The sequence below is a fragment of the Coloeus monedula genome (assembly GCF_965178545.1).
Source record: "Coloeus monedula genome assembly, chromosome: 4".
Lineage (NCBI taxonomy): Eukaryota > Metazoa > Chordata > Aves > Passeriformes > Corvidae > Coloeus > Coloeus monedula.
The window spans coordinates 37,313,117-37,331,434 of NC_138784.1; the positions used below are offsets into that span (position 1 = coordinate 37,313,117).

At 37.6% G+C, this 18,318-nt stretch overlaps 1 protein-coding gene across 1 annotated transcript in view; it reads left to right on the plus strand.

Annotated features, from left to right (window-relative positions):
- Nucleotides 1–18,318, plus strand: part of PAWR (pro-apoptotic WT1 regulator) — a 73,059-nt gene that overhangs the window by 21,513 nt on the left and 33,228 nt on the right. Inside the window, exon 2 of the mRNA XM_082279772.1 lies at nucleotides 17,783–17,911. Within this exon, the coding sequence (XP_082135898.1) occupies nucleotides 17,783–17,911 (129 nt within the window). The remainder of the gene's footprint in view (nucleotides 1–17,782; nucleotides 17,912–18,318) is intronic.

Consider the following 18,318-nt stretch of genomic DNA (forward strand, 5'->3'; position numbering starts at 1 on the left):
TTTTCCCAATTGTTTGCTGCTGCATGTATTTTTAGATGCATCTTTGGACTTGTGTCTGAATACTTCTTTGCACAGAGCTTTGAATTACAGGACATTTTTGCCTGAATCATCTCAGAGAGGCCATATTGATATCAGTTGTTGCCTAAATGTGGGAAAAATAAAAGCCAAGTGGACCCTGAGATTTCCAGTTTGGGGGGAAGTGGGTGACAGGGCATTAAAGAGAAATCAAGCAGCCCCACTGGCTCTGTAAATGCGTAGAAATGTTGGTTGAAGAAGGCCTTTGGAAGTCTCAGAGCAGTACTTTGAGCAGTCCTGGATCAGGTCAGTCTTGGTTTTGTCTTACTAAGGCTTGAAAACCTTTAAGGATGTCTCTCCAGCTGTCTCTCTGTGTAGCCTGACCTAGTGCTGTGCTGCTGCTCTCTTACTGAAATATTGTTCCTGGTATCCAGCTGATGCATTTTGTACCCTTTGCTTTATCATGTGCTGCTTCTGAGAACAGCCTGGCTCCATCATCTTTGTAACTAACCTTCGGATAGTTTGAGGTTGCTATTAAATTGCTCCTTGACTTCATCTTCAGCAGGCCGAACAAGCCCTTCTTCTTCATATGCTTTTGCTTTATAAACCGTCTCTAGTTTCTTTGCCTACTGTTTACTTCATTTCCTATTTTCAGAAATTACTCTGGTTTTGTACTTTAATCATGTTCAAATAAGAGTAAAGCACTCTTTATTATTTTTGTTGATTTTCTTAGTCCTTTTGTCAGTGAGCTGAAACATGCCTGAGAGAAGGGTCTTTTTTGTTGGTTCTCCTTGCTGGATAACTGTGACGTCCATAATCTAAAATTTACAGATGCAGTAAAGCTCAAGAGTGTTTAATAATAATAATAATTAGAGTAGTCATAAAGTCCATTTGATTTTATTGTTGTCTCCTCAAATAAGGCTAAATAGCATATTCTCCCCCCCAACTCTTTTTCTTTCTTCATGACTTATATGTAAGATATGTAGTTTAATTTCTTAAATATTTTGCTATTAAACTAAAGGTCATGTGAGAATCCCTGGGAATCTGCTGTTTCCCAAGAATGTGACTCCTGAAAGATGGTTTGTTGTAACGTACTGCTTCTGCAGCCATGATGTGCTGCATGTCAGAGTAAATTAGAGCACAGCTTATTCATTCTCCTGCTACATCACAGGAGTTGGGATTTTGAATACCCATTACTCCTTATTCATCAGACTTCATTAATAGTTTTGGACCATAAGTAAAGTTCTAGGTCACTGGCCCTTTCCCCGTTAGTGTTAATGGAGCCCTTTTTAAGTCTACTGGAATGTGAAGAATGAAGTTTTACTTCCCTTTTTGGGAACTCCTAATTTTTGCCAGTTGTACGATTACTTCAAGCTTCTGCATTACTTTAAGGAATAAAAGAGTATCACTAATTTATTTACTATGAATAATTAGAATTTACAACACAAAGAAATGACATTTAAGCCTTAGCCTTTGAGGAAGCTAATTATCATGTATATGAAGATTCCCTTGAAGATGGGAACTGAATGCTGAGAAGACTTGTTTTAATGAGACTGGTTTAAATTTCTTTTTTTATGTTAAAGCCTGTCTTTACTCTGATGCCCTACTCATAAGCTGAACAGAAAAGTGAGGTTTGAGTGAACAACTAAGAAATTATTTTAAGCAAGCATGTCTCAAATCATATTAAAAAAAATCAGGAGTTGAATTTGAAATTGAGATGTACAATTCTAGTCTTTAATGTAAAATTGTCTTTTCAAGTTTAAAAGTAGCAGCTTCAAATATTGTAGGATTTTGCCTAGTTAACATTCCATAGTAGTTTTGAGAAATACAGGCAGGTTTAACTTGGTGTAGAAACTATATTGCAATCAGTACTTCTTGCTTCCCCAAAACCCCCTCACATTATCTTATTAAAATGGACTTTGCATGTTGATGGTTGTGGTTTTTCAAGGAAAAAGATCAGGAGGAGTGAGAATGTTCTCTTTTGTGTGTGTGTGTGTGTGACTGTATCCAAGTTACTATCCGTAACCCAGGTTTTGTTCTTTGGCAAACTAATTTAAATCCTCCTAGGAATGCACAATGTCCTTGCCAAAGGGTTTCACCAAGCAATTGAATGCTGTGTTTCAAAATAGGCATTCTTTACAAATACTTCTATTAAAATTTTTGTCTTTAAGAATAGACTGTAGCAGCACATGTGCTTTGTGGCAAATAAAGGTAAATGTTTAGTGTGTGCTGTTGAATAATTAAAAGCTCAGCATGGGTAGCTTTGCCAGGAGTGTTGCTCACTGGAGGGTGAGCATGTGAAGAAAACCACAAATTAAGGCACTGTAGGACTGTAATAAATAAAACAAACCATTGGATTGATTAAAAAGAAAAACAAAAAATTACAATTCTTGTCTCTATTTTTAAGAGTTTATAAATAAGTTATGTATCAAAGCCAGTGGATTCAGATAAATCCTCCATGTTTCCAGCACTTGGCTCCACACACAGATAATCTGAAAACCACTAGTTTTCAGATCTTTCCTCTGGAAGTGTACAGCAGCATCTCTTACTGTGAACTGTGACCACTTGCAGATTGGGTTGGACCTGTCCTGCTTTCAGTAGAACCTGCCTTTATCTGCCGGGGAAGATCCTCAAGGGACCAACTGCTTTAGACTTGGGGTTGTGGTCAGTCATCAGCTATGATGGTGTTAGTACAGGGTTTTGTGCCTCTTGCTTGCCTATCTCATTTAAGGCAGAGTTACTAATAGTGGGTGTACTGTTAGCTCATTCCAATGCAAAATAAGAGAGTTGTTTCAAACAGTAGGTTTAGACACTTTAAATGAATCTTTACAGTTCCAATGTCTGGTAGCTCCATTGCCATGGCCAAGTGCTACATTTCATTTGGAGGACCCATCTGACTTAAATGTGCAATTTTTTTCCTCAAAAAATTATTCAGTCATAATGTAAGTCATGTTGTTGTGTCTTTCTGGTTAGATTGGCATTACTGTGCTACATTGATGAGCACTTGCCGTTAGGAGTACATGTTGAAGAAATATTTCCGTTTTCTGCCCAGTAGAAAAAAGTGTAAGTTTTCACGTCAAAGAGGTTTTTCTAGGGAGTTTGGTTCATCTCCAGTAAGAATAAACATTTGAAAATGATCATGTCCAGATAACTTCCTCTCAAAGCAGTTGTTCAGAGTAGTTTCTGGTCTGGTAGTACTGATTTCTAAGAAACCTTGGAAAACTGGAGAAGTTTTCACAGAATTTGAGTATAAAATGATTATTATAATTACTAAAGGAATTCCAGGTGCGTAAATCTAAATCAGCAGATGTTAGCTAGATAGGAGTCAGTTCCAAGTAAATCGGTGGAAGATGTATTTTATTTAATTTTCTTGACTAATGAACATGCAGTGTAATTTAGCAGATCCTTTTCCCCTAGTATTTTAACTGAGAGCATCACAGAAGTCTGTTGTAGTTATCTTGTAAATAAATTGTGTTAGCAAGAAGGCAGAGGTTGCAAGAAAGGTAGTAATTTTGACTAACAGGGAAAGTAGATGTGAACTACAGTTTCTGCAGAAGGTGTAGAAAGACTAATAGTAATTGAAGTAATACTGTGATGTGGTCGGTTGGATAAGGTCAAGAAGGGACAAGTGTGATTTAGGAACTGATACTCTGTGCTTTAAAACAAAGAGCCTGTAATCAAAGTGATAGAAGAGCAGTTGTGCTCATTCAGGGGAAGCACTCCAAAAACATCCCAACATCCTTTCTTGGCAGGGATGCATGGCAATGTGTTTGAAAGCAAAGCAGGTGTGGAACAACTTTTTTTATTTCCTTTTTTTTTAGACTGTTAACCTTTTCAGATTTGAACTATATTCTGCTTAGGAGAGTTCTTGATGTGTACCTGTGTCTGCTGATGAAGAGCCGGAGTGCAGCAATCCCGTAATGTGTGAGAGCAGAATTGCCCTGCTGCTTTTGCTCATTTCTCCCAGTTTGCTGTGCAACTGCAGATGGTTTCTGTGGGATGTAGGCATGAAGGTTGGTGGGGATAAGTATGTTCTTGGTGCGGTTTGTTATCCGTATTTGTTGTTTCTGTTGCCACTGCAGCTCTTCCTGCAAAGAATTTACTGTTAAAAACTCCCTAGAAAATAGGGCTGCAGGGAACCTTGAAGAACCATCTAGCTTGTCGTCTTGTCCCAAAAGCATTCTTGCACCTGTGTTATTCCTGACATTTATATTCCATTGATGTGTACTTTAGAATCTCCAATGATGGAGATTGCTTTTCTAGGCAAACTGCTCTATGCCCCTTTTTTGGATGTGGCTTTTTATATGTTGTTTTATATGTTTTTTGTGTGTTTTTTCTGTAATGTGTTTCTTGTTTTTGCAACAAAATCTTAGGTTGAGTGAGATGAATAAGTGAATCAGTCTGCATCCTATTTGCAAGGTGTGTTTTTGTTGTCACTACCCAGTTGGTTGTTTAAAATGTGAACTGAGATTTTGGGAGAAATCCTTTTTTAGAGTTTTGTTTTAGTAGTGAATGACTGTGAAAGCCTTTGTGGGTGTTTGATATGAGAATGCATAGATGTACCTGTGTCTTGCTTCCCTCTCCACAGTTTAGAAACAGTCTTCAAACACAAACCATAAATTGAAAAGGAGCTACAGAAGAGAGTCAGAGCCTTTCTTTATCCTAACTCCATTTAATAAGATTCTACATTTTATAGAAATAAAGATAGCCAGAAAAATCCTAGGCCACATTTATATTCCAGAAATAAACTACTACAGCTAAATTATCAATACCTTCTTTTTATCTTTACAATCTATGTCATAAGTGCAGTTAAAAAAAAGGCATAGAAGTGTGTATGTGTACAAAGCTCTACTTATAAAAAGGAGTTCCCTGTTAAAAAATGTTGAAAATTTTGCTTAAAGCATAAATAAGAGAATAATAAAACCCTGGTAGCATAGGACATAGTGCAGTACCTATGTTATGATCCTTTGTGGTCTTCTTTTTAACACGTATTTTTTCCTAAAATGACTTGTATGTGTTAGCAGGAGAAATCACGAATACAAGGAAGGCTATATATACAAGGTATACATATTTTATTGTGTTTTTGTACATCTGTGCCAAGAGAAGGGGTAATTCATTACAAATTTCATATTGAGTTAGGCCAGGTCCTTGTGCTGTCACTTGTGTTTGTGCACCTGTTGTAATAATAGGGCCAGTGGCAGGTCTGAAGATTAACTTTTTTGGGATTTATTAAATTTAATTTAGGGTGGGATCAGTGTACATACAAATATTGTGCCAAGACAGAAGGATGGGCAGTGCAGGCCTCAGGATGAACAGAAGATGAGGCTGGGCTGTTCGACCGGTCTGACTTCGTGCTGTTTATGGTGGACAAGGCAGGTTAAGTCCAGCTTGTTCTTGTCTCTCCATTCTGTCATTTGTATTTGTGTTGCAGTTTTCTTTCAGTTGCAATGGCCCTGCTGCATGTGGAGCAAAGGCACCAGAAGGAGCATGTTAATCCAGTCTTTGACTCTTGATGGGCTTTTTACCTACACAGCGATCACAGGGCTATGCCGTGACGCGGCGTGTTGGTGAAACTTCCAGTGGTTGGATGGATGAGCTCTGCAGCTCTGTACTAGTCCTCCTATTTCAACTTAGAGTAATAGCAGCTGGGCAGGTTACAAGGGGAAAACTGTTCAGTAGCACATACAGCCTGCAGATTCAAGCAGTCACCTTGGCCTTGTGTTAGAGCTCTGAAGTCTGAATCAGTAGTTTGTTTCCCTCCAAAAATAGATGGTGTTTAATATTATCAGGGACACTCTTTATATCCCAAAATAGTTAATAATGTTAAATGCTAGTATGTACTTTTAGATGAATTTCTTTTGAACCCCTATTTCTCTATTGGTTTGAATTGCTGAGGTTTTAGTTTTGTGAGACTTTATCCTTTTCCGTGTCCCTACTGCTTTAGATTCTCGCTTTTACCGGACTTGCCTGTGCTGGTCCTGGCACCCATTTGATCCTGTAGTTAGCTAGACCAAGGTGTACAAAATACTGTTCACTTTCTATAAAGGTACACTTCTGCTAGGAGATTACCCTGACATGATTTGCCAGTGTCAGCGGAGGGCATGCAGAGGACTGGTAGATGCCCTTGGGCAGGAGCAGGAAAGAGGGAGAGTTGGAGTATGGCTAAATGGACACTTGCTGATTTAAGCTGCTGTGGAACCTCAGCCCTTGTTGTTGTTAAATTTCTTAGGAATTGTTATGTTGTTAAATTTCTTAGGAATCTTGGGGGAGGGAGAAGTCTTGTTTTCTTGGCTGGAAAAAGCAATTGCAGGAGGACATGAAAATAAAAAATAGGAAGTAGAAATAAAATCAAAGCAATGCAGAGTTATTTCAGTGTTGAAGTAAAGTTTGGCTTAGCTTTAGGGTGAAGGTTCAGTTCTGATTGTATCTAGAGTAGTTTCCTTTCTTTAAATTGTCTAGTGCCCTCACACAGTTATAGATATGCAAAGAAACTTCGTGTTTCCACATTATTTTAGTGTTGTTTATGAGACTTCAGGATTCCTTGCTCTTCCAGATCTACAGCCAACAATCATGTGGCAGGGAAGGGAAAGAGTTTTAAATATTTACTGAACAGAAAGCAATATATATAGAGCCTTCTGTTAATTTTTGTTTCATTTAGTGCAGGTGCTAAAAGGTTAATAGCTACCCTATCACATCTATTGTATCAGGAGATTCTTTTCTAACCTAAAGCAATGTTAATTTCCATTTAAGGAAGAATGTCTGCAGGGGCCAGTGGTATTTACTAACTGCGCCTGTAAAAACATTCCTTTTCACCCTCAGATGCTCACTCAGCCTTCTGTTTTCCAAGCGACGTTATTACAGGCTTTAGCTTGTAGTCTGAGACATTAAAAGCATGTTTTAATAACGTGAACAGCAGAATCCTCATTCCTGACTCCTCCTCGGATACTTCTTTACTTGCTTTCCTCTGATTTGGATTGGGCTATAAGTGCAGCAATGGCTGTGGGATTTATTTTGTTGTTTTTGCGCGTGTGTTTCCTCCTGCTAACAACATGAAGATCCCTACTGGATGAATCAATTTATATTTGAAAGGTTTTTTTAATCATTAAGATTCTTTAAATCAAGAGAAAAAAGTCTGGTTTTAACTATCATTTGGCTGTGATAGGTAATTATACGAGACAAATTGAATGGAATCCCATTTCCAGTGTTGTCAACTCATATGAATTCCACTCCTTGTCCTCTTTGGTCAGAGTGACAGGCTGTCAGGCTGGGCACAGCAATGGCTCAGGGCTGCTCCATGGTAACAGAGTGAATGCTTCTACTCTGTGGTACCTACAGGATGCATGTAATTGTTTACCTTTCTTTCACTGAGGAATGGTAAAGCTTGAATTACCTTGTGTTTACCACAGTTTGGTCTACAGAAAACAATGCATGTGAACAGTTGCCATGGTGAACACGATGCATGTTAATTTTGCATCAGTCTTAACCTTAACCTCCTGCTTTCATTACACTCAATAGAAGGGGGGGAAGGGGTGTAGCCCTTCTATTCTGTGCCTCAGCAAGAGAGACCCTTGCCAGTGCCTTGGGTCTCGAGCACAGAGCAAATCCATATCACCCTGTAGCAAAGTTTCCCAGTCACCAGTAGTGGGCAGATTTCTGTGTATTTCAGAAGAGAGGACTTTACCCAGTATTCCTATTTTGAAGTTGAGAAATGCATGTTACAGCTGATGTTACAAATCAAGATAATAAATGCTTTATAAGCTGAAATCTTCATGATTTGCTTGAGCTGTCTGGTCTAAAAAGGTAGATGGAGTGGCATACAGATAATTGATTGCTGAAGACCTGACCAAGGCTTACACTACGCAAGTAACTCTGTAGCTAAAAAACCCCCAAAACTTTACCCGTCACTGAACAATTAAAATAACAGTAATGGAAAATTGCCTTTTTTGTATAAACTCTGTACTTGTGAATATAAGCTTTTATTTACCCATCATTTTCCCTGCTTTATTTATTCATGCTTAGTTCTGGTTTGATTTCCTGTAGAAATAGCATTGCTCTCTTACGCAATGAGTTACAGTACTGTGTGGTTCCAGTGAGTGCAGTTGTTTTGAACCAACTGTGTGACGTGACTCATTCCTCCCATTATGATCCTATACTATGATTTCCTCACACCTGGATGGATTTGGTTTTGTGTCTATGCATGTTGTTCTCTGTTCTGAGGTCATCATATTCAAATGCTACTTTTGTACTAAGGTACTTGAACTTCTTGGTACTGTTTTGTGAACTTAGCGTGCACATGAAATACTCTTAGTGGCAAAGTCTTGTCTATTTGCATGTTCCCACCCTGAAGTCCTAGTTTTTCTTACCTACTGGAAGTGGAGTATGCCCAGCTCTGTCTTAGGCCTGGTAATCAAAATACAAAATTTTTGGATGTATGTTGCAGGGGCAATGAGGCAGCCCACTCTGACAGTGACAGAAAGACCACAAAAAATAAGTACCTTGTGTAGTTTTGCTTCTCAGACCAATTGAAACAGATGTGTCCTTTGTTTGCTTGCTTACTTTTGCTGCTGTAATATGTTTACTTGAGTAGCTCCCTCTCACCAGGCATCAGCTACATGTTCTTTCTGTGAGCCTTTCCCACAGCTCTTTCTGTCTCCCACGCTTTCTCCTTCTCGCTCCCAAGTCAATACCATAGTTCCCTTAGTTCCTCACAGAGCTTCTGAATGGGAAGAGTCAAACACCTGCTGAGCTGGCTCAGGGCTGTATACAGTGCTGACTGCTTAGGTGGAAGGGTAACTGCCTGTTTTGTCTAGTCCTTGAATTACTGTGGCAACTAATCTGCATATTTCACTTGTAGCAAACTTGAATTAACCCCCTCACACTTGTGCAACTTTCATATCTTAAAGAATCTATTACTAAATATTAATTACTGTCTGGAGCACAACATGCACGCACCCCGCAGCACCAGTGCCTTCAAAAAGATACTGGTACAAAAGAGCTGTGATTTCTGAGCAGTTTCCATAAGAAGCAAGGGTACAAGTGGAGGTAGCAGGAGACTCTTATGCTGTTAGCATGCAAGATTGCACTGTGAGAACCTGGACTGGATTTCGTTCAAGATCCTTGGACATGGATATATTTATTAAAAAAGTGTTGGCAAGGCCCCTGAGGAAGAGGACTTCCCTCCAAATACAGAGCTAAAGAGTGATTTTGGAAGTCTGGGTTTGGAAACAGCTTCACAGAATTGTCACTAGGTTTAGTTGTCACTAGGTATAAGGTGTTTTTCCAAGAAATAGTTATAGTATTGACTACAGCAACAACTTTAAACTTTTTTGATCTTACCTGGTTATATCTGTCCTAGGGAGGCTTCAGTACCACAGATGTGTTTTGTCTGCCTGCAGAGTTTCGATCGGTGCTGCCTATTCCTGACAACAGTGCTGGGTCCATCAAAAGTGCTTGTTTATTGCCTTAAAAGTCAAATTCAAACATTTCTTTCATCCCGATAAGTGCTTATCCTCTTTGAAGTGCTTTTTCAGTACTACTTCTCCCTTTCTGCTCCACGGCTGAATGTAGAGTTCATCTCTGTCTGGTTAGTACACTTTACTTGTATTAGGAGTCAAAAGAAGCATCTGGGAAAGCAGAAAATCTGATTGATATTTTTATCAGTTTTTCTGTAGATTGAGAAGATCTCACTCCTAAATGAGAAGTGTAGTACAATTCTCAGAAAAGCATTGTGCCAAAGTTTTCTTTTTCCCTTTGGGATTGGTTCTGAGTCTGTTGTCCTGGCTTGCCCGTGCTCAGTTGGTTTTCATCAGCCTTTTTGCCTTTGTTTATTTTGACCAATCCCACACCCACTGTATGTAAACGTTTGATGAGATTCAGTGAGTAGAATAAGAAAAATGACAACTAGCCCATTAGGCAAGAGAGCAGAATCCTATGAAGGCACTGCATTAAAAAATAATAATTAAATGCAACTTGATATTCAGACAGTATAAATAGCTACAAACTGCATGCTTTAGGGGATAGGGTAGTCAGAAATACAGTTCCACTGATTAACCTGTTTGCTGCTCTCCTTTTGGAACATTCTTCAAGTACTGATCTCATCTTTATTTCTTCTCATAAGCACCACAGATGTACTAGGGAAGAGAACATTCTTTTGTGTTATAGGCTCACATTAAAATGAATAATTCTGTTTTGAAAATAGTGTGGTAATCTTCTCCAAGATTTTTTTCTCTACCTGTTTCTATGTCTTTAAAGAGGAGGGTGCTCAGTCTGTATGGTCTTTTTCTACCTGACAATACATCTTTCTCTCTTTTGGAGCAGTGTTTGTTTGCTAAGTTTTGTCAGAAACACATGGCAGTGAAAGTCAGAATGATGGTGGTTACAGACATCTTTACTCCATTATCTGTTGTTTAAGTGGCTTTTGTTCAGCCATTGTTTACATGCCCTCTAATACCAACATCTCCTAAAATCTTACCTAATACAGGAGCAAGTTTAATAGAAAAAAACAGTGTAGACAGGCATCAAGTGTGTAAACTATCACTTGTTTTCTATACATCCAGGATGAATTCTTGTCTGCTGTTGCAGTCTATGATTGTTGTTTCCTGACATCCGTGGCATGACGCAAACTGATAAATATTTCTTCTGTGAACAGTGCAAATATTTTTAACCAATTTTTTTTTTTCCCCCTGGCTGAACCAGACGAACTTTTACCAAATTTCTTCTGCTCAGCCACTGGTTTGCCATCTTTGTTTCAGATAGGATGCAGCATTTAAGAATCTTAATTAGAGGGTTAATGAGACTGGTTTGGTGACTGACTCCACTTCTGTGTGTGTGTGATTTTGGGAAACATTTCTGTAACTTTTAGATTCATATGTTCAACACTGTTAGTGATTTCTGTGTGCAGAATGTAGTTTTTATTAACTCTATACCAGAAGTCCGCCATCAGTAGAGGAGGGAAAAGACATGTTGTTACTAACAAAACAGAAGGAAGGAGCAATGTGCAAAATTTGAATGAGGAGTGGGATTTTTAGTTTCACTCTTTCAGCACACAGAGATATGCTATATAAGGACCCTATAATTTTGGAAGTCGGGTATCCTGGAATTGCCTGTAGATCATATGAACAGCGTTAGGAGGATTTGGCTGGTTTTTTCTTAGACCCTTTATTTGATGGTGATTTACATTTTCTTTTTAAGAGCATGGGATTGTGACTTCTTCTGGATGAATCATTATTCATATAATAATTTCCCTATGGAACAGGTGTAAGCAGTTTGATGTCATTGCATAAGGATCCTCAGTCATTGTTGCTGCTCGATACTTCTGTTCCTAGGTGTTGATCCATCAGAAGGGCTCTAAAATGCTAACCGTGAGTTCAGGATTAAGTAGTTTGGTGCTTAATTCTGATAGTTTTTCCAATCCATAATTTTTGTTATGTCTCTCTCTTTTCTAGGAAGATTTTAATAATGCCAGATAGCTAGCTTGTCTTTTGCAAGACACGTTTTCTTGTATCCCTGGAATTTTACTCTGTGACTTTAATGTCGTGTACTAAGTAGTTAAATTAAGCATATCCACCAATCATTCTCTACAAGCCTTGTGATAAAGGATTTTTCAGTGATTAGTTTAAGTTAAACATTGGACTTTTGAACTCATTCTTGTGGTATGTTTGAAAACACTTGTGACCAAACAGTGTATTTTGATGAGTAATAAACTGCAAACATTGCTGCTTTTTGTTATTGTAATGAGGGATAATTGACATTCTAGTGTTGATGCAGTTGATGTTTTACATAAAGCTTTAAAAGTATTCAAAATACTTTGTTATTTTGCTCTTAATACAGACAAATATGTTGGGTTCTTTTCCAGAAACATTTCTAAGAGGATTTTGAGACTTTAAATTGTATTTGCTCTGGAATATAATTGAGTATACAAAGTAGGCACTTAAAAATTCTTATTATGGGTGAGAAAAGGGTAGAGTTAAAAAAAAAGGAAATGTGACTTATAATCAGGAATGCTGTGAATTTTGTAGAGCAAGATGTGCATTTGACTGATCTCTAAGCGATGCTTGTGGTTTTGGATTGCTTTGTGGGCAGCATGGTCAAGGATGAGCAAATCCTATGGCTGCGTTCAGCTGTGCTCTGGCCCACCTGCTGGGCACTGACCCATTGTTGTTGTCGGGTCTCTTTTGATCTCAGATTCCAAAGATTCCTGGCTTTACTCCTCTTCTATGTTAAAAGTCCATGCTTGTGATTATACTGATTGTTGATATTGGACTACGCCAGGTAGAGACGTAGACTTCTGGAAGTGCACAAAAGCCATGCGGATGAGGTGTTGGATTTCAGTATCCTTATCTGGACTCTCTTAATGTGACAACTGAATTCTTATAAAAATAAAATCTTTTACTGGGTAATCCATAAAACTGTTAGTAGGTTTTAGATCCTAGGAATACCATTTGCTCTTTTCACCTCTACTGGAATGGTTTTCAGCTTGTGAAGAAAAGTACTCGAGCAAGTAAAATGTGATGAAAGGCTTGCAAAATGAAAAAGATGCAATTTTTCCAATTATACTGTCATACTAGGAAAAGATTTTATTACTCTAAACCTGTTTACTTAAATTTTTGGGTGCTGTCTGGACATTGTAATAAAAGTGTGTTACAGATAGGATTAAAATTAGTGTTTCAGAGGGGAAAGGTTATATAATCTTAAATCATAGAGGTTTGGGATTTTTGCTTGGTTTTGATGGGAGGTGATTATGAGAATTTGATACTATGCAAAGAGGTAGGGAAGATGGTATTTAGCTGATATCAAAGTTGTGCATGGTAAAGCGAGGAAGCATTTGGTTCTCAGTGTTGCAGTAAGAAGAGTGATTTAGGGAAATGATGTGTAAAATAGCTGTCTTTTATTGGCAGTTAATTTTCCAGATTTTCTGAACAGTCAGCCAGAGGAAAGATAATGTTGAATCCTAAAATGTATGTTGCAGTAGTTAATTGGCTGGATAAGTTTTTTTCAGAGTTAAAAGCAATTCTTATATTTTGTCTTGTATTTCTACTGTGGAAGCTTTTAGAAAATACTTACATTTAATAGAAACCTTTGCAGCTTTACAACATCTTGAGATGAAGTTGTGATAGTGCATTTTGAACTTTTTCTCAGCATGGGAAGTATCCTTGTGGTAAAATTGATTTTTTTAAAATTGCGTTTTTTAATTGTTTGTAGTTGTTTCTGGGAAATGGGAAGATGTCTCAATTTGTTTCCTCTTCTAGATTACTACCTTGGTTAAGCTAAGAAAACCCATCAAGATAACTGATGGTGATGTAGAGTTTCTGTTTATTGCCCAATATAAAGCGGAACATGGGGTTTTACCGAGAGTACGTATCTGCTTGCACATCTTGCTGTACTGGTTAAATATGGTATTATCTCAAGTGCTCATCATTTTCGAAAAGCTGATGTAGCACAACCATTCCTGGAGTTCTGTGAAATAAATCGTTTGAATGGGCTTGTATCTGGTCCAGGCAAAGTCAATTGAGCTAATTAAAACTGCTGAAACTAACCTGACTGACCTTTCATTGAAATGAACTGGGAAGCCCTCAGTTATGTGCTCGGCCAGCAAAACACCAAGGCAGGAGCAGGTTGGTGCAGGAAGGGGGATGGGAATAGGGACATTTTGACTCAGGACGATTTCTTGTGGCAAGAGCAGCTTGTGTGTGCTCGTAAATTGATCTGCATGTAGGAATATTGCTTCTTTCCAGGGAAGAAACAGTCCCTCCCCAACTTTGCTTGTTCTTAGCAATGCACAAATATTTATAGGAGGCAAACCAGTGAATCATTAGAAATGTTCTTTGTACAATGTCTCCTTAAACTGCAGGTTGTGGTGTGCTGGAATGTGGGGATATCTTTGTGGCTGTTTCTTTCCTCAGTCTGATTCTTTTGAAAGCATCTTATTCTGCTTGTATTTTCCATACTAGAGGTTTAAAGAAAAAATGTTTATACTGCAGCTTCAAACATTTACTGAAATGCTAGAAAACCTAAAGAATTTCTGTGGATTCCTTATATTAAGATCAGATGTGGGAATGTCACATTGAATATCTGCTGTACAAGACTCAAATGATTTTAATGGAAAATAAGAATCTGAAATGGTATGTGCCTAGTGGCAAAATAAAAAAGCAGAGGAAAGGAAACGGGCAGAGAGAATTATATAATGGGTCACAATTACACCTTGGTGGTTACAAGTCCACTTCTCTGCTGTGCTGACAGAGAAAGTAATTGCTGCTTTTGTGTCTTTTTCAATGATGTGAAACTAGTTTCACAGCAAAATGCAGTATTTGAGAGAGCCTGCAACGTGAGCAAGAGAGTAATCCAGCTGATTGAAATGTCTTGTGGATAAGGCAGTTTCAGCTGCCGGGCAGTTTGAAAGAACCCAGTTTTTAAAGTGTGTAACAAGACTTTAAACACTTATAATTTTTTCAATAATAATGTATCAACTGAAATGTGGTTTTATTGATTTTTATTATTCTAAAAGTTAGAACATAAATGGCGATAATACTAGCAATCAATAAGTGAAGATGAAGTGCATAAAGCAGGATGTTTTCAATAAGAAAGCTTACTTCATCATGAGTCAAAACAAGTGGAGTTCCTTAATTAAGGCTAATGGTTATTGAAGCAAAACTTAATAACTTACTAGAAAGCGGTAAAAGGTTTAAATTATGTAGTTGTTACCATGTTGACTTGTGCTCAGCCTGCGTTTTGTAAACATTGTGTAAATTGGTGTGTCTATGTGTTTGGAAGGAGAACATAACCTTTGTGTTTGGGAAACCACAGGCTCTGCCAATGACTAGGCATATGCTTTAGGGCAGGAAGGCCTTGGCAGCCCGGGCCAAATATGCCATGTCAGCCACAGATGGTGACTCTCCTGTGCTTGTGACTCTACCACCTCATATCTTACAAGTGATAAAAGCCTGGTGCTCCTCTGGTTCTAACCACTCAAACTTGTGCTGGTGTCAGCTGGCATGGCACCTACTCCAGTGAAGGGAACTGGAGTGGGGAGCAAGCCCCAGTAGCCTTTAAAACGGAGGTTATATGTTCTGAATTAGATTTACATAAGCTGTTTAATCAACTGTCCCATGCGTGGGAAGAAGGCCTTTAACTTTGGAAGTATGGATTGTTTGGGGTGATTGAACACCTTTGAACACACACACGATGGTACTGATATGCAGACTTTGGTGATCTTGGACCTTCCTGAGAAGGAAGGAAGGGGTGGGAATGGACATTGCTGGCAAATCCTAACTGAAAATGTTTAGTTTAAAATTATGTGGCTAGAACTTTCATACCAGATTTTGTTCCTGTCCAAAATTGCTAAAAGAATAGTTAGTAACAGGTGATCTTATATTAAAAGAGAGAAGGACATTTTTTTATTACAGATGTATTCAGAGAAAAATATTTCTGTGGAATGCTCATGGTCTCTGGAAAGCTTATGAGAAGCATGTATCTAAAGGAGAGAATTTGTGGAGAAAGGTACACTTGTCTACTTAGTCACTACTAAGACTTTTTCCCCTACAGTATTGATATTTGAGCTTCATTTTTCTCTTTAAAGAATGTTGTTCCTTGAAAATGCAAAGTTATTTTGAGGTGTGTGAAGATTACTAGTCTCTTCTGTCTTGAGTCGGATTTCTCCTACGCATTCTAGAGGCTGTTTTCCAAGCTAATTTCAAACATTCTCTTTTCTTTGTGTTTATCTGGGATTTCCATTCACTATTACGGCAACTTGGAGACTGGAAGAACAATCTGAAAGTGTTCTTGTTTCTTGAACACAGTATCATTCTTCAAGCATTCTTCATCAGCATGACATTAGTTATAATTTTTATGATATCTTCTGTGTGCCTCGTAGTTCTTTCTGAACAAGGCTGGCTTTGTAAGAGGTGAAGATCACTCCATTTCTCGTTGCTGTAGGGCCTGATTATTTCTTAATTGTGTCACTTCATCATGGATTAATATGATAATGGGATAAATTAGGACCTAAGTTTATGTTATCAAATTTTTTAAGTTTTACAGTTTATAAAAGGTAGAGGATGTTGATTTAAAGATAATTTCCTAGAATGTGCCATGACAGTGTTTTTTAAACGCCTTGTTATAAATGAACGCAAAAGAATTAAATATTTGTAATTATTTTATTATAAAAACTCATTGAAAGTGTTTTTGAATGTGTAATGATTCAGCTGTAATAATCTTCTAAGTATGCCTTTCTAAGTGATAGGAGAACATCTGCATCAGTTACATTGAAAGGTTGGTTAGAAGTAGACTGGTGAAATTGCATTAGTGTTGCTGTCATGAGTGCTGCTGTGGAGAGTTTAAATGGCTTTTATTCGGGTTCACTTGTGGAACCATATCCCTTTCTGGTTTGTCAGTTTTCTAGCACCAGGTTTTGTATCACCACAATGTTTGCTTTGGAGGAGCTGGAGCTAGTTTTTGATATACTAGTGCTATTTTCAGCTAGCAAATAACACGGGTTTTATATTTAAAGATACTGTATTCCAGCATTCTCACTATATGCTTTTGACTAGTTTTGTGTCCTCTGTGTAAGATGATGACAGAGATTGTCAGTATCTGGGTCTCAGAATAGTGACTTTTGGTTTTTTGTGCATTATAAATTTCAATGGAAATAATTTGACATTCATCTTTGTTCTCTGCTAGTCCTGTTTTCTGTTTCTCAAGGTACTGTACATTAATCTAGAAGCTTTTTCTGATGTCTTAAACTGATCAGTTCCCTGTGTTTCTGTAACAAGGTTTCACACATCTCTTGTTCTAATGTATGGTGCTAGTAAACAGCTTGTGATGTCATGGTCAGGGTTTTGGGGTTTTTTTGAGCTTTGTCTGCTTCAAGTTGGTCTTCTAACCATAAGATTGTTTTTGGTTTTTTTTTTTTTTCTTTCTGTAAATTTGTGGACATTAAATTAATAGACTGATCTAGACATAGCTGACTTAGCCCAAAGCTGGTTGGGTATTCACATTTCTACCCTGGCACTAACATAGCTTTGAGCTAGAACAGAGGCAGTAATACTGATTGTTTATTTTTTTGTTTACTTGCCTACTTACTTTTCCTGTCTCTTGCCTGACAGCAGTCAGTGTTTTAGAAACTTAATCCTTTCAAAGCAAGTATTTCAGCAAATCTAGTATGAAACATTAGTGTTGAAGAGTCAAAACATTATATATGTTAACTGTTAGTGATTAATGACTGTCCAATTAAGTTAAAAATTACTGATTTTCAGTGGTCAATTTTTAAAGACAAAATGAAAACCAAGGGGAGCAAAATTAAGATGGGTGATTGAGACTGGTACTTCAGCCTCAATAGATGCCACTATGTCAAAAAGATCAGCTGTTGAGTGAAGAGTACAATTAACTCTTTTTTTTTTTTTCTTTTCTGGATTTCCTCAAAATCTCTAATGGGTAGAGGTAATACAATTGCATATGGCAAACAGGGTTCTAGAATCATTGAAATGGAAGGAACTTCAGGTGTAGTCTGAGCTCCTGCTCACAGCAGGATTAGCACTGAACTTGCACAGCATTGTCTAAACCTTTATCAAATTGGATCTTGTTTTGATTATTTCTTACTTTTGTGATGAAGAAAAAGCTGTTAGTTGGAAAGAAAAGCATTTAAACATAAAACTTTACTGAAATATGAAATTAATATTTGAAAATATTCACTGATGCATTAATTTTGTGAAATGTGGAAAGCATGTGAAGCAACATACAAAGACTATAACTGATAACTAAATATTTTTCATTTTAGAGCCTTGATGAGTATGAAGATGATGAAGCAGGGCAGAAGGAACGAAAGAAAGAGGATGCTATTACTCAACAGAATACGATACAAAATGAGAGTTCCAGTGCAGATACCTCTGGCTCATACTTACTCCAGGTGGGATCTTAACATTGTTCATTTTGGTATTTTACTCAGATTTAAAACTCATACTGCCTTCTTCTTTGTCTTTCATAATAGTAGATTATACCCTACATGAAAAAACCCTGAAGTTCAGGAGTTGACACATTACTGAAAGCAGAGTATGAGGTTGCATTCCTCAAACGTAACACTACTGAGGTGAAGATTCTGGCAATAGAATCTTCTCTTTCTGTAGAGGCATTGAAGGTAATAGTTTTGATGTTCATCATAGAACTAGCTATTTAGTGAGGGGAAGAGAAACTGGGATAAAAATTATTCAAGTGAAAAATACTGACAGGTTTAGAATATTCAATTAACTGGAGGTAGACTTTTAAATCAGGACACACTATCCTAATTTATTTTGTCAATTAACTTCTAATTACTGA